We start from the raw sequence: 17,069 nt of genomic DNA on the forward strand, positions 1-17,069 counted from the left end.
AACACGCCACCTTCTGAACCCCAGCTCCTCAGTAGTCCACTACTTCTCCACATAAAACATCATTCATCACACCACCACTACTCCACAAAAAAAGGAGTACTTCTTCCTTGAAGAAGCGAAAAGCTTAAACAAGGTTATAACTCTGAAACCAAACTAAATAAATGTTTCAATTTAATGTATTGCTTTAATTTTACGTAATGAGATAACATGAGATAACATGAGATACGTAATGAGAGAATCAAAAATAAAAAAAAACATCTGTAAAATTTGCGTTTTGTGACTTCTATAGTACCTTGTATAGTTCTGCTCTCAAGGGACGATTTTCGTTTGTTATGTAATTTTGTAATTTTTCCGTTTTCTTCTCGTTAGCACGGCATTATTGTTAAAATAATGACATCCGGCAGCAAAAATGAAACCATACGAATATTTCTCAACTTTAATAATAGAACATGATACCATTAATATGTAAAATTGTTAAAATTGAAAAAGAAAAAACGTACTAAAGCTTCTCACGAGTTTATCCTCTTTTGTGCCCTACGGGTAACTCATATATTTCGGAATCTTATTTTCTTTTGTAGCTATTTTATTTTTAAATTCCAGTGAATAGGAACGGCTGTTTATCTGTTCAGGGTTTTACGTATAAAGTGTGGAATATTTATGGTTCAGTGTCTAGAAAAAAATGACTATTTATACTATACAAGGTTGGAAGTTTAAAGAATTAATATACAAGATATATATTTTGCAAGTTTGCAAATTATAGCCACTCTTATCTATTATTTGAGTTGCACGGTCTCTGCAATGTTATTGAAATATTGGATAATAAATTTGGTGTCAATTGATTGATAGTAGGGTTAATAAAAAACATTAAATATTAGATAGCTTTAATTTATCAGGTCGCCGAACCTCGTACCGCCTTAAGTGACAGAATCCTCTGGGTAAAGTAATGTATCAAGTGGAGGTGTCAATAGTGACTTTACTATTTCCAATATCTAACAACTGCTTCGAAAACACAATTGCACTTTGATCTTGTTGCAAAAACACTCGCATGTTATTTGTCAATTGGGGCGTCTTTACATACCGCCACCAATTGGACAATGTTAGGCATGCGTTTAGTTCGCACTCAGCTGTTAATTGGAAAATAATTATTAAATAAGGAACAGTGAAAATAGAATCATGGCTCCACAAAAAAAAACTGTTTGTAACTATTGTTCTCTTTCATAAAGTCACAAAGGAAATGAATTTTGAAATGACATTTATTTACTGTCAAATATTAAAAATATTAACATTGCGTCATAAATTTTCTTTGAGACATATATTCATCATCATTATTATCAGGACTTTTCATTCCGGGTGGAATGTTTGCCGCTTTTACTTAGAGTCATCTGAATAAGATTGTTACGTGAAATCAATGATTTTTTCACAGCAATCACGCTTATTAATTTTTCTCTTAAAAAGTATGTCACACATATTTTTATAAATATCTTTAGAGGAAAAACTCGAGAATGTCCCAAATGAAAATCATAATAAGCCAAAACAGTATGAAAACTAAAATAAATGAATAACATATTATTTTTACATGGTTCTGCAACATTCAAACAAAACTTGGACTAAAACCCTTGTCACATTCTAAATAGAGTTTGGGAAACGCTTTTGGAAACCACCAGCCTCTATTCCAAATGTCAGGAAAGAATCCGGTTTTAAAGTGATAAGGGAAATTTTGGTAGTTAGTTACATAGAAAGAGGAAAAGTCAATTCAAAATGAAACGAAATGAGTTATTAACTATTTATAAACATACTCGTAATGTTTTACTAATTATCTAAAATAAAAATTTATATACTATAGTAGAAGCCACAGTTAGAATGCAGTGCAGGCAAGATAGGCAGGACCGGATTTAAGAATCTTAGCACTGGAATATACGCACACACAACAATTGCCTAGGGTTGTATAAAATACCATCATTATTAAAGCATGATTTAATCATCGATGTATAAATAAGAGAGTTACATTATCAAACTAAACAATAACATTAAGAAAAATACTATAATTAATGGATTCGACCGTTACTTGATAGAAATTCATTTTATGTAACAATAAAATACTGACAAATACTATAAAAAAGTAAAATATATCAAAAACTCATTATCGATAGCTTATATTTAGTAAACACGCTTCCATGGTAAACACATTCTTTGGGAAATTAAGATCATTATAAAGCCATTAAGAGAGGCGAATCAATTTTGATCCCCATATACAGGGTGAGTCATGAGGAACTTTACATACTTCTACCATATGTAGAGTCCCTCAGGGAGCATATCATGTGGCCACTAAAAAATGTCAACTCCTCTTCTTTATTAATTAACAGGGTGATTTGTGTAATTGACCATTTATTTCATTTTACTGTAGTGTTTATACGGCTCATTTGATTTTTTTAATTTTTGCATGATACAGTACACTACTATCAAGCATTCGACTGGAATTAGCTAAACTAAAAAATTCCAGGACTGGCTTTGGAAAAATTAATTTAGGGATTCGTATTAAATATTACACCCTGTATATATATATTTTTTTAAAATGCAATAAGTGATTTTCAAACTACATAAATAGCCAATGAAAACGACATATGCGACAATATTGTCGCACTTTTATTAAATTTTTAGTGAACGATCAAATCTTACCAAAAATAGAACAACCATAATGAAGTATCAAATTATAAGGTAATTAATTTAAACAAATGTTATAAATTTCAAACATTTTATTTGAAATGATAAACTGAGTCACTGCACAACAAAAAACAGTAACTACTAACAATAACGAAGAACAATTAAAAAAAAACTAAAAATATGTACATAGTTATGATAAACCCATAAATTAGAACTGGAAAAGATACAATAATGGTAACAAAATAAAAATAATTTAAAACAGATTTTCGAAATGGAACCCTGCAGCCTGTACACATTTTTGTTGCCGAATTGTTAATTGACGTATTGAATTACGGATACTCTGGGGATCGTTTCTAATAGTATTACAACAATGTATAATTCTATCAATTAATTGTTGTCGGTTATTAATATTCACTGCGTAAACTAGTTACTTCAATCGTCCCCAAATATGGTAATCAACGGGATTGAAATCAGGGGATCTTGAAGGCCACGAAATAGGACCTGCACGTCCTATCCACCTGTTGCCATAAACATTATTGAGATGTTGTCTCACTGCCAGTAAAAAGTGTGGGGGTGCCCCATCCTGCTGAAAATACATCCCTCGGATAGCAACGTTCGCGTTGGCAAGCAAATTCGGCAAAATATTTTGTAGAAAGTTCAAATAGACCTGCCCTGTTAAAGGACCATCAAAAAAGTGAGGACCTACTAATTGGTTATTTATGACACCAATCCACACGTTAACCGAAAACCTTAACTGAGAACGACGTTCTCGAATAGCATGGGGATTTTCTTCTGCCCACACATGTGAATTTCGTGAATTATTTATCCCGTCTCTGGTAAATTGGGCTTCATCTGTAAATAGTGTCCTGTATAGCGTTGGTCGATTATTGTTAATCCATCTAAAAAATTCCAACCTATCGATCTCATCTCCAGCATGTAGTCGCTGAACCATTTGAATGTGATATGGGTATAGATTATTTTTTTGTAAGACTCTACTTACTTTTGATTGAGTAACATTGACTTCTCGACTTACTTGTCTAGTGCTTATTGTAGGGTTCATAGTAACGGCGTCCATAATGTCATCTTCCTGCGCTTCATCTACATGTCGCTCTGTTGTTCCACTAGGAAAAGTGCCATTTTCTCGCAAATAATTAAAAACTGACCCATAAGTTGGATGACTGGGAGTTCGACGATTATAAAATCTCCTGCGATATTCTCTACTAGCAGCCCTACCATTCCCATTACAGAATCCATAAACAAATATTATGTCTGCATATTCTGTGGTCGAAAACTGATGTGGCATTTTGAACGAAAGTAACAAAAGCTCTACCAAAACTAACACAATGTACTTAACGTAGATATGACAGATGAAATATGTATTCTTGTACACATAAATAACAATTGATAATGACAATAATGACAATGGGTATAAAATATCAAGAAACGTCAAACGGTCAACGCCAACCTTCATTTTAAACTTTTTTAGATTTATTTTTATTTAGTACAATTGATGCAATGTATTATTATTTGACATAAAATTTTAATCATTTACAATCAACAAAAACTAACACATACAAGAGGTTTGACTTTTTAATCAATTTAATTTATTATTTATCGAAAATAATGCCCCAATACGATCTATGAGTAAAAATTTAAAATTGAAAAACAATTGATTCTATCGTAGAGATAATACAAAGTGACAGTAAAGATGTTAATTTTCTACGTATTAGATTATGTTGTAGGAACTCATTTTAATTAAAATGTTTGAAATTTATAACATTTGTTTAAATTAATACCTTATAATTTGATACTTCATTATGGTTGTTCTATTTTTGGTAAGTTTTGATCGTTCACTAAAAATTTAATAAAAGTGCGACAACATTGTCGCATATGTCGTTTTCATTGGCTATTTATGTAGTTTGAAAATCACTTATTGCATTTAAAAAAAAATTATACAGGGTGTAATATTTAATATGAATTCCTAAATTAATTTTTCCAAAGCCAGTCCTGGAATTTTTTAGTTTAGCTAATACCAGTCGAATGCTTGATAGTAGTGTACTGTATCATGCAAAAATTAAAAAAATCAAATGAGCCGTATAAACACTACAGTAAAATGAAATAAATGGTCAATTACACAAATCACCCTGTTAATTAATAAAAAAGAGGAGTTGACATTTTTTAGTGGCCACATGATATGCTCCCTGAGGGACTCTACATATGGTAGAAGTATGTAAAGTTCCTCATGACTCACCCTGTATATGTATATACAATAGCACTAAAGGCCTTAGAGGCCCATGGCTTGAAAAGTTTGTTCTTTCTTCATTTTCGCTTTTCTTTATGTACTGAGATCTTCTCTAGCTCGATATGTTATTTTTCTCCATTCCTTCTTCTTATTCATTTTTGTTTTCTGGCCTTCTAGTCCAATTTTTTCCATATCACTTTCTACCTCTTGATTCCATCTATTTTGGCCTTCTTTTTCTCTTTTTTGAACTTATAGTGTAGTTTAGTACCCTTTTTGGAGTCCTCGTGTTCGGCATCCTTTCTAGGCGACCTCGCCATCTTATATTAGGCCTATTATATTAGGTTGATTATATAATTCCTAAAAGAAATAACCCACAAGATTAGACAAGAAATTAGACCTACATCAAAGTAGAGAACAAGCTGGATTCAGAGCAAACTTTGGAACCAACGATCACCTCCAAACAATAAAACAACTCATCGAAAAATCTATAGAATATAACTAGCCCTTAGTTTTAACAATCGTAGATTTCCACAAAGCATTCGACTCTGTAGAACTCGACAGTGTTATAGAAGCACTAAACGAGAGCCGCATTGATATTCGAGGCTAATATGTAATATATATAAAAATGCGACAAGCTCGATGCAATTACACTCTAACAGCAACCAAATGAAAATCCAAAGAGGTATCCGACAAGGTGATACATTATCACCTAAACTCTTCATATCGGCTCTAGAAAAAGCGATCAAAACCCTCGAATACGGTGACAAAGGTATAAATGTGGACGGAGAGATGCTACACCACCTAAGCTACGCAGACGATACAGTCCTGATTGCAGACGATTTCGGACAAATAAAGAAAATGTTGGAAAAACTTAGTACAGCCTGTCATAAAATAGGTTTAAAAATGAATATAACAAAAACAAAATATATGACGAACTTAGTACCAAATAAACACCTTGAAATACAAAATAAAGAAATAGAACTGGTAGATAAATATATATATTTGGGTCACGAAATTAAGATAAGTAAGGACAATCAAACAACCGAAGTATCCAGAAGAATAATACAAGGATGGGCAGCATACGGAGCTCTTAGGAACGTTTTTAAGAGTGACATCCCAACTAATATGAAGAAAAAAGTTTTCGACCAATGCATGTTACCGGTGATGACCTATGGTGCAGAAACATTATCGCTCACAAAGAAAAACGCAAAAAAACTAAGAGTAGCGCAGAGAAGAATGGAGCGATCAATGATAGGGGCAACTCTGCGAGACAGGATTAGAAACGAATATCTACGAGCTAAGACCAAAGTCATAGACGTCATTGAAAGAAGCTGTAACTTAAAATGGAAATGGGCTGGACACGTTGCCAAAATGAAGAACGGAAGATAGACTCGCAAACTAGTTGAATGGAGACCAAAAACCGATAAACGTAGTAGAGGAAGACCACCAACACGATGGCAAGACGACTTACGAAAGACAACAAAAAACTGGATACAGCAAGCACAAGATAGAACACTTTGGAGACAAACAGGGGAGGCCTATGTCCAGCAGTAGATTGAGAGAGGCTGATAATGATGATATAATTCCTTTAACTCATCATTTAATCTTCTTATCCATAAACTGTCCCTTATTATTCCTCCAGATATCTTCCTCAGGATTTTCCTTTCCCATATCTCCAGTAAATTTTGTTCATTTTTTGTCATTGTCCATGTCTCACTGCATTATGTTACTATTGGTTGTATAGTTCTTTTGTATAACTGTATTTTTACCTTTCTTGATAAAAACTTGCCTTTCAACATTCCACTAAGAGCATGTACACTTCTATTGCCTGCCATTATTATAGCTTGTATTTCTAATTTAATATTAGGTTTACGTAATAATATTGCACCTGAGTACCACTTCGAATTCGTATGATGATCTTTCTTCTACTTCTACTTTAAATTTTTGTCCATCCTTGAACTCATTATCTGTCCACTGCTTACATTTTGTTTTAGTTTCATTTATGTAAAGTCCCATTTTCTTTGCTGCTTTTACTATTCTCTGTTATCTCCTGTAGCTCTTTTTTCCTCTTGCCAGCAACACTACATCATCCACAAATGCCAAAACTTGGTGTCTTTTATGATATAGGAGTCCTCTATTGATTTTCGCTTCTCGCATTATTTTTTCTAGGCATAAATTGAAGAGTTGTTTATATCAATGAGTCTTGAACTAACGTCGATGCTTCAGTCAAAAAAGGAACAGAGAGACAAAACTATCAAGAATTCACGAGATGCCTTCATAAAAGGGCTTTCTACTGGACCGAAAGTTCCAACCCAAAGAGGTCCTCGGTTTATTCTTCATAGTGAAAGCCTAACTAGTTTTGTGTAATAAGCCGAATTAACTTTCTTGGCTAAGAAGAGAACTGCTAATTAACACGATGAAATGGACAGGGATCTATATGAAGAATGGTTTGAGAAGACGTTAATTCCAAACTTATAGGGATACATAGATAGCTGAATTCAATGTTCATAAAATTGATTAGATCCACACAAGGTACCATAACATATAATGACAAACTATTGTCCTGAAGCTACTTTCTTGTGGCATCCTAATGCAATTTACTATTTTTATTAGGAATAAACCGCAATTTTACTTTAAAATAAATTTGTAAGTAAATAAGTAAATCATGAGGAAAAAAACCAGGAAAAAACCTAATGATACTATCCCGACATGGTAAGTATTTGGTTTTACATTTATTTTACTCTTAATATTAACATCAAACTCGATTTTATATGTATGTTATTTCAAAACATAAATGATATATCCTTGATATGTTATTGAGTTACTTAAACTTTTATTTTCTGTTTATTTATTTCCTCTTTTAATTTAATCCTACTGAATTCAGGAATTTGCTCATTTTTATTTACAACTACATTACACACAAAAAATTTTTTTTGGTTTTATACTAACCTCTTATATTTTTCATGTCATCAGGTAGATGGCAAATCTTGTTGGCAACTATTTGAATCAGAGATATTTTCTTCAGAAACATGGCTTTTCTTTCTAGGTTGAAAAGCAGGAGTTCCGGCTACAGTGGTCACTGTTTCATTAGAATGTCTCTTCTTTCTACTACTGAGTCTAAGATATCCTCTAATCCGGTCTATTGATGAACTGAAATGAAAAATTACAAAATTATAAAGCAGTAAGGAAAACCTGTACGATGATAGTTTTTGTTAAAATATATATTAGACTAGGCGGGATCTGTAGAAATTCAGACCATAATGGACATTTTCCATAGGAAGCTATTTTTTTGCTGGAATCCCTTCAGGATGTGCCCAATATCGATAATCACGATATGCGCCAGTCGCAAACCCTGTGCTAAATTTTTTATTTAACAAAATCTGAAAACAATTGAAAATTTCTCATGTTTTTGCTCTTATTTTCGTTTATAATTCGGAAAATATTGATCCTAGAAAAAAAATTATAAGAAGTTAAAAGTTTCGTTATTCAATTTTACACAATATTTCGTTAGCTAGAAATTGAAAATTTAATGTTTATTGTTGAAAAAATAGCAATAATTGGAAAAAAAGCACAAAAAAATGAAGTTAATCCTTTAAATGTTTTCGACTTTCTAAACTTGACTTACAAGCTCCATATTCCGCCTAGAAAAACTTTTTAATATGTTTAAAACGTGTGCTAAATTTTGTTAAGATCGGTCGGATAGGTTTTGCATAATAATTTTGCAACCCAGCCTACTGGAAAAAAATCGCAAATTTTCAAACTTATGGTAGGCCCTAATTGAGGCCCTCAGATAGTTGCAATTTTTTTACATATAAAAGAAGGTTCAAACTTTCAAACGCTTTTTGTAAAATTCAAATCGGTTCACTAGGAGAGCCTAGAAAATTTTTTAAAGTTTTAAACATTTTTTAGGCTTATAAACAAATTGAATAACTTTACGAGCATTAAACATATCAATTTCAAAATTTATACACTTAAAGAACATTAAAAGACGTTTAAAAAAAAAAAAAAACGATACATTCGGCTTACTGGTTGCCGAGATATTGAAGGTCAAGGTCAGACCTGAAGATTCTTGTCCTTCAAAAAAAAGAAAAATACTTTAAAAAAAATTATTGAAGATTAAGTCAAAATAAAGTTTATTTATGAAAAAAAAAATTTTTTTTCGTTCGCCTTTGTTTTAACAATTCAAATTATTTATTATCAATTTATAAATACATATTTGTTTACTAAAAGTAACAATTTACTTCAATGTATAAATTGCAAGCTCAAAAAAAATGCATGAAAAAAAAATGCAATTACTTGTTTAAATACAATTGGTTATTGCAAATTTCCCAATTTTGCAATTAAAAATGGTATTTGAAAATATGATATTTAAAATCCTTGTCGTCCGAGACATCGACTCAAAAAAAAAAAGAGGAAAATTGGTTAACAAGAAGCCGAGGTAATGCAATTTTTGTCCCCCACTACTGTCATCGAATGCCATAGTCTGTAGACTAGTACGCATTTCGATGCGCATCGCCCCGCCTCGAATTTTCCCATTGGCTCTTGACCTGGAAATCTCTATTTATCGCTCGAACAGCGCATATAAATATTGGGGATTTTCAGGTCAGCCAGGTCAGTCCCTCATGGGCTCTCCGAGAGGTTAGTGCTCTCGGGGCTCTGCTTCCTGCATTTATTTTCCATACTCTGTGGCTGAGAATTATTTCAACTTAACTTGGTGTTTTATTTCGACGAAGAAATTGTCATGTAAGAAATATCTTGCCTTTTTCAAGGCAAGACACCGAAACATTTTCCAAGTCCATAACCCGAAAATGGACTTAGGTAGAGGAGCTCTTGACTGTATATTCGAAGAACTCCACAGAGCACCCGGAGACAACAGAGGGTGTATAGACCCTTAATTGTTCCCCCGATGTGACACTACCACTTCTCATGCATTCCGAGCGACATTTTACGCGAAAACGGTTTTTTATTTTTCTTTTTTATGGATGTTGTCATAAAGCGCATTACGTAAAACTTTTCATATAAAAAGTACTTGACAAGACGAGGGTATTTGTTTAAAAACGAGCCCTCTATCACTTATGGTTACACGGCAAATGTATGCCAACTTTGACTTTCAATATCTCGGCAACTAGTAAGCCGAATGTATCTTTTTTTAAAGAAGCGTCTTTTAATGTTCTTTAAGTGTATAAATTTTGAAATTGATATGTTTAAAGCTCGTAAAGTTATTCAATTTGTTTATAAGCCTAAAAAATGCTTAAAACTATAAAAAAAATTCTAGACTCTCCTAGTGAACCGATTTGAATTTTACAAATAGCGTTTGAAAGTTTAAGCCTTCTTTTATGTGTAAAAAAATTTGTATCTATCTGAGGGTCTTATTTAGGGCCTACTATAAATTTGAAAATTTGCGATTTTTTTTTGTGAGTAGGTATATTGTATAGACACTAATAATATAAAAAGAAGAAGATTTAGTTTGTAGAGAGATATATGTTAAGTATAATGTAGAACACGAGGTAAAGAGGTATTCAACATTGTATATTTTAATTTAACGAATAAAGCTTGGAAGAATGGAACATGGTGTATTCTTAAATATAGAATTATAGACAACAAATCTAAAAGTTTTCTCTTAAAATAGAATATATTTATTACAATTTCTGTTTTATCATTAAGAATATTGAGTCCTGTGCCTTAATCCCCTTAAAACCGATGGTTTTCCCTTTGGTTATACGTAAAATACGTATAATATTCAATTAAGTCTTTAAAAAAATATAAGATCCAAACGTAGAAGAGGATTTATAAAACTTTGTCGCGTGATTTGTTAAACAAAGAAAAACAATGAAGATGCCCAATTTTCATTTAGTAAACATAGAACAATAATGGTTTTTGTGTAAAAAATCGTTTTGCGGTAAAGGACTACTTCGATTGTTTTTCTGAAATAAATTTTATATTGAGAGCTGTAAAAATGTTTCAATATCAACGAAATAAGATGAAATCACATAAAAAATATATGTTTTGCTTGCGAACTACAAAGGGACGGTATTCTAGAAATTTTTGAAGGTAATGGATTTTCAACATCAGAAAAGAAATCCTTCTGCAAACAAAAAAAGGAAAAATATGTGACACGGTAAAGATGAAACGGACAAACAGTAATACAGGCAAAATATAAATAAATGTAGACCGCATGAGGAATATCTTTTAGCGTACGCTTTACTGAATATTAGATCTGTTCTCAAAACCTTTTCTAAAGCGAAAAGCAACGCACAGAGATTTAAATGATGATAGGTTATGGAGATAGGACCCATATATAAGCTGAGGTTTGCAGTTTATGTAACAATAAATATCCCGATAGACATATTACACAATCGATGGTGAGCAAAGTCGAAGTAAAATTTAGAAATTTTGGCAATGTCAGTGATAAATATACGAAAGGCCGTCAAGGCCTTACGCAAGATCAACAATTGGATATAAGTTATCAGTGCAAGAAGATCCCCATAAACCTACCGGTCAAGTTGCATTGCAGCAATCGATATGTCAAACGTTCATTACTACCGTTTTCTGGTCATCAGGTCACCTTAACAGGGCGAGGGACAAACTCACTGGTATTCCTTAGGTTCTGTTAATTAAGTGCCCATATAATAATCTGTGCTTAGTCACAGGTACTATCACTAGCAGGGATGCCAGGTCTGGGGATTTTTCCTCAGAACTGGGGAAAATTGAGAATCTTTGGGGACTGGGGAAAAACTTTTTTAAAATGACTAATATCTTTGGAAATCAAACTGTCTAGAATATGTTATTAAATTTAGTAAAAGGATCGGATAGCCAAGCGGGCTGGGCGGCTGGCTTCTCCTTCGCTTCACTGCGAGAGATGTCAGTTCAAATCCCCAGCTCGGTATACAGAAAACAAAAAGGCTAACGCAGCAGTTTAAAATTCTAAATGAATCTGCGGCTTAGTCTAGAATATGCTGGTATCTGATCGGCCTATGGTGGAGCAGTAAGGCAAGAGATAAGGGCTTGCGGCTTGGTGATACTCCTCCATAGATCCCTACCGGAAGGGTGTGTGTCGTCTAAATACCGGGTATATATATATATATATATATATATATATATATATATATATATATATATATATATATATATATATATATATATATATATATATATTTAGTAAAAATTATTATTTTTGAAAGTCCAGTAATTATGTGAATATTAAATTTAGTACAGTAGGATGGGTATAGAGCTTAGTAATGAATGTATATATACACTCCAGTTTGCTGATGACCAGGTAGTGCTAGCAACCGACAGGGAAAACATGCAGTACATGCTTAGAAAACTGATAGAAGAATATAACGACTGGGGAATGAATGTTAATACAACAAAAACCAAATATCTTTGTATTGGAAACGAGTCAGATAGCATAGACCTCGAAAACGGACAACATATTTTCTGCTGTCAGAGCTATGACTACTTGGGTGTTGCCTTTGACAATACAGGAACTGATACACGGGAAATAGAAAAATGAATCACTCAAGCAAAGAAAGTTTTAGGATGTCTCAGTGGTATACTGTGGAGTAAAGAGATAACGAAAGGAAGAAAATTTAATATATATGAGACCATGATTAAAACTACTCTTCTTTATGGCGCTGAAACATGGAGAATTAGTAAAAAGAACAAAAAGCGAATAGAAGCAGTAGAGATAAATGCAATGAGAAGATCTTTAGGTATTTCCAGACGAGACCGAATCAGAAATGATGTAATAAAACAACGTATGGGAATAGAAGGAAATATAACTCAAGATATAGAGAAGAAACAATTAAGGTGGTATGGGTATGTTCAACGGATGCCAGCAACAAGACTCCCCAAAAAAGTAGTAGAATGGCAACCGATAGGTCGACGGAAAAGAGGAAGACCCAGCTTCTACCCAGAGGCTACTATAAGCCTCATGAGTCATCTCCTAAAATTGTTTCTAAAGATAATTCATAAGAGAATCTACAAGCTTTGTGAAAGTCAAATTTCTCCCAACCAGTTTGGGTTCACAAATGCTTTTGGTACTAGAGAAGCTTTGTTCTAGTACAAGTCTTATTCCAGAGATGCCGAGAGGTCAACTGCGACATATACGCATGTCTGGTTCCTTAGGAGAAAGCGTTTGATCGAGTACAGCACGCCAAGATGCTGCAAATACTAAAACAAACAGGAATTAACAACCAAGATCTGAAAATAATTAGAAATCTATACTGGATCAGACAGCAAATCTCAGAGTTGAAGGTGAACACACTGACTATGTGAAAATCATGCGTGGAGTGAGGCAAGGCTCACTCCACGTAAGCCTTGCCTCATTTTGTCTCCTCTAATCTTCAATCTGTACTATGAAAGAATATTTATCGAACCTTTGCACGAAACTGAAAAAGGTATTCTGCTTAATGGTTACCGGCTAAACAACATCAGATATGCAGATGACACCATAGTATTTGCAGACAACTTAGACGACCTACAAGTTGTTATGAACAAAATCACGTATTACAGTCAACAATATGGACTCAATATAAACGTTAAGAAGACAAAGCTTATGATAATTAACAAGAAAAGAGTAACAGAAGGTCAACTCTACGTCAACCAATCCCCTGTAGAAAGATTGACGCACCCCAACTACCTCGGCACTAAAAACTAAAAACTAAAAGCATTTGAGATGTGGCTATATCGGAGAATGCTTAAGGTCCCGTGGACTGACCGAGTCACAAATTAAAAGGTCCTCAGAAGAATGAATAAGAACCGAGTCGAAAGTTACAGTTCTTCGGACATATTATGCGAAATGAATATAGATAATAATATGCTCTCCTTCAAGCCATCCTGCAAGGAAAATATTTGGAAAACGAGGTCCAGGAAGAAGAAGACATCTTGGTTAAAAAACCTCAAACTATGGTTCAATACAACATCTGTGCAGCTTTTCCGCACTGCTGCAGATAAGATAAAGATTGCCAAATTATGCAATAATTCAAAATTTTCAGGGCTCATTTATCATATCAATTACCTTTAATTCGTAGCTTCTAGTATTTCTCAGTTGCTTGATTTATTCAGGAGAAACAAGGAAAATAGATATAGTAAACAAAAATTATAAACTTTCAAGTACCATTTATTTATTATACCATAAAAGATATCAAAAAAATCAAATGCTCATCTAACTTTTATCGTGTACAAACTTTTTTATCTAATTGCCAAGAAAAAGAATCTTTAATTTTCTTATCTCCTTTTTGAACCATTTTTATATAATTTAATGTGAAATTTGCTCTAATTATTACTTCTTAAAGAAAAACAAATTTTAATTCTATACAAATATCCTGATGTTAATTTTACTTTCAAATTTATTAATTCTGATAGATGGATTATAGTTTTTAAAACAACTTTATAACTCTAAGAATTTATGGATAAATACTTTATGTCCCAATAATAAATGAATATGGCTTTCAAAAACAAATATGGTATGCATATCGCAATATCACAAATACTTTCACTGACCTTTAATGTAGACTCTGCGACGTTTTCTGATGAAGACCTATTCTCCTTGACTGTGTTCTCATAAACTGACCAAGTTCTCCAACAAACGTGTTAATCTGATTCCACAAATCTGCTTTATCCTTTCACTGTTTCAAAACAGCACTCGTTCGGATTTTCTCCACAAAACCAATCTCCGACTAGTTCAAAATAAGACCAGCAATCTCTAGGCCCAAGGATTTTTTTCCTCGGTTTGGTGCCTCTTGCCAATTGTATATAACACTTCTTTTTTTTACTTACAGAATTTGGAATCTCTTCGGACACAAGGAGTTTGGAATTCTCGACTTGGTCTCTTTTCGCCTTCCACGATTCTACTATCACCGAATTAACCATACAAACACACAACTTATACCACACTGCTTTCAACTGGACTGCTTGTTCTAAATGGTAAAAACACAATGATTAACCGAAAAAAACTTTCTCGGTTAATTTTACATCGACTCTCTATTCTCCTTCTATCGTTTTCCCATAGCCAATCACACAACATTCATTCTTACCATAGCACTTTCCAAAAAATCCCTACTTTATTTTGATTTTTTTTTAAATCAACGATGCTTTATATAACTTGGTTTTTTCCAACTTTCTAGGAGTCAATTAGAATGAAATTTCTTTTTATTTACTAGCACAAAACCTAATCTCAAAATAAAACATTATATGTTTCTCCAAATAATCGCTCCTTTAAATTTATTATTTGAAACAACTATTATTTCTGATTACATCCAACATTTTGTTTATTTAATCCCCAAATTTCCAGGACCTATTATTAAAACGTCCGGGTCTAATTACTTATAAGCTTCTAAACAGTATTTAGCTAACTTTCTAATGTTTATCAATAAAAATTGTTCTTATAACTTAAATCACCATAAACATCCACTCTTCTTCGTACACTTCTTAATGCTAAATTCTTATATTTACAAATTTATCATATAACGTGTTTTTTTTCATAAAAAATTATTTTATTTTTAAGTTAATTTTGAACTACAACAATAAAGTAACAATAAAATTAAATTTTCCGCAACGAAAAAGATTAATTAATTTATTTCCGCATATATTCTACAAATATCATATTGTTACAAATATATCAACCAAAACACACACGGTAAAAAACAGGACTGTTGATCTATTTATTAGTGGCGTATGAGAATTGAGCTTAATTAAACGTTTTCCAAATGTGTAAAATATTTATCGAAAAATTTAATATTAAATTTACCTTCTGCTATAAAAACATTTTAATTATGTTTGAGGGTCAATATTGCGTTTGCGATTTCTAAATCCCGAATGCCCCAGAGAGTTTTATCTTTCTATCTGGATTAGGTATCGTTATATGAATCACGACTGAGTTTTTCCTCTTTTATCTTCGGTAGGGATATTTTTATAGCGGGTATTTTGTATATAGTCATTGGATATACGGATTTTTTTTTGAAGACCCGGATCAACTGGTCTGTATCACGTAAGAGACCCGGGTCAGTAATTCGTATGGTAGACCAGGGTGGATCTCTGAAAAAACGACTAAATTTGGATGTGGTAGGTGGCATTCGGATTTTTGCAGAAAAAGTTGTGTGATAATTTCAGTAATATTAATTAAATTATCCTTGCCCTCAAATATTTCGGGAAGATTAATAAAAAATTAAAATATTTAAAAATTACTAAAAATATCGATTTTTTTCTACTTTCCTTGCTTATAACTTGAAAACGATTTATTTTGAATCAAAGTCTTAATAAAATACAATAACAACCATTAAATTTTTTATAAGATACAGCTGGTCAAAAATGTTTTAATTTATTACCCTTTCTGCAAAATAGCAATAAACACAAAATAAAAAGAAAGGGAAACAACTCCTACCATTCGACTACCTCTTCAAAGCAGTCCCCCAGTAGAAGAGAAAAATGGAAAAAATAGATTTACCAAGAATCTTTACGTCGTGAAAAAAAATTTTGGATAAAAAATATATCTGAGACAATTTTGAACTAAATTGTTCATTTGAGGAGGTAATTTTTATAACTCCACATGTCCATGTTGGCTATTTTTTCAAGAAAGCGAAAAAAAACCGATTGTTTCACCAAAACATATTTATGTGATATAGTTGTAAATCTGTATTGGTTTCTGAGCTAAGAAAAGTACGTACTTGGATAGAAAGTGATATATCAAATTAAAAATATAATAAAAAAGCTGTTAGATTTGGGGTTATGCATGAAACACATATCAAATGTGGGATTAGGGACATAACAGATTTGGATATGGGGTGTTTTGATGAAATCAATTTAGTATAGTTTAGTTTAAGTTAAGATTATTTATTTTAGGGTAGTGTTGGACAAACTATTATGCAAAGTAAAAAATATTTTCTTCATGATATGAAGAATTTTATTTTATTAATTATAATAAAATAGTTACTATTTTTTACAATATTACAGTGAAATGTTATATAGTCCTAAATATAATTAATCTATTTCTTCTTTACGTGCCATCTCTGCGACGAATGTGGACAATCATCACTACTATTCTAACTTTTGACACTACAGCCCGAAAAAGTTCAGTTCTCTGAGGTTTCTCAGCCAGGACATTCTTCTTCTACCTATGCTGCTCTTTCCTTGAATCTTTCCCTGCATTATTAGTTTTAGGAATTCA

At 32.4% G+C, this 17,069-nt stretch overlaps 1 protein-coding gene across 1 annotated transcript in view; it reads right to left on the reverse strand.

The window, feature by feature from the left end:
* LOC140442042 (prolactin-releasing peptide receptor) overlaps window positions 1-17,069 on the reverse strand; it is a 286,069-nt gene that overhangs the window by 14,185 nt on the left and 254,815 nt on the right. Inside the window, exon 6 of the mRNA XM_072533088.1 lies at window positions 7,853-8,053. Coding sequence (XP_072389189.1) covers window positions 7,873-8,053 — 181 coding nt within the window. The 3' untranslated portion in view covers window positions 7,853-7,872. The remainder of the gene's footprint in view (window positions 1-7,852; window positions 8,054-17,069) is intronic.

This window comes from Diabrotica undecimpunctata, chromosome 5, assembly GCF_040954645.1.
Source record: "Diabrotica undecimpunctata isolate CICGRU chromosome 5, icDiaUnde3, whole genome shotgun sequence".
Lineage (NCBI taxonomy): Eukaryota > Metazoa > Arthropoda > Insecta > Coleoptera > Chrysomelidae > Diabrotica > Diabrotica undecimpunctata.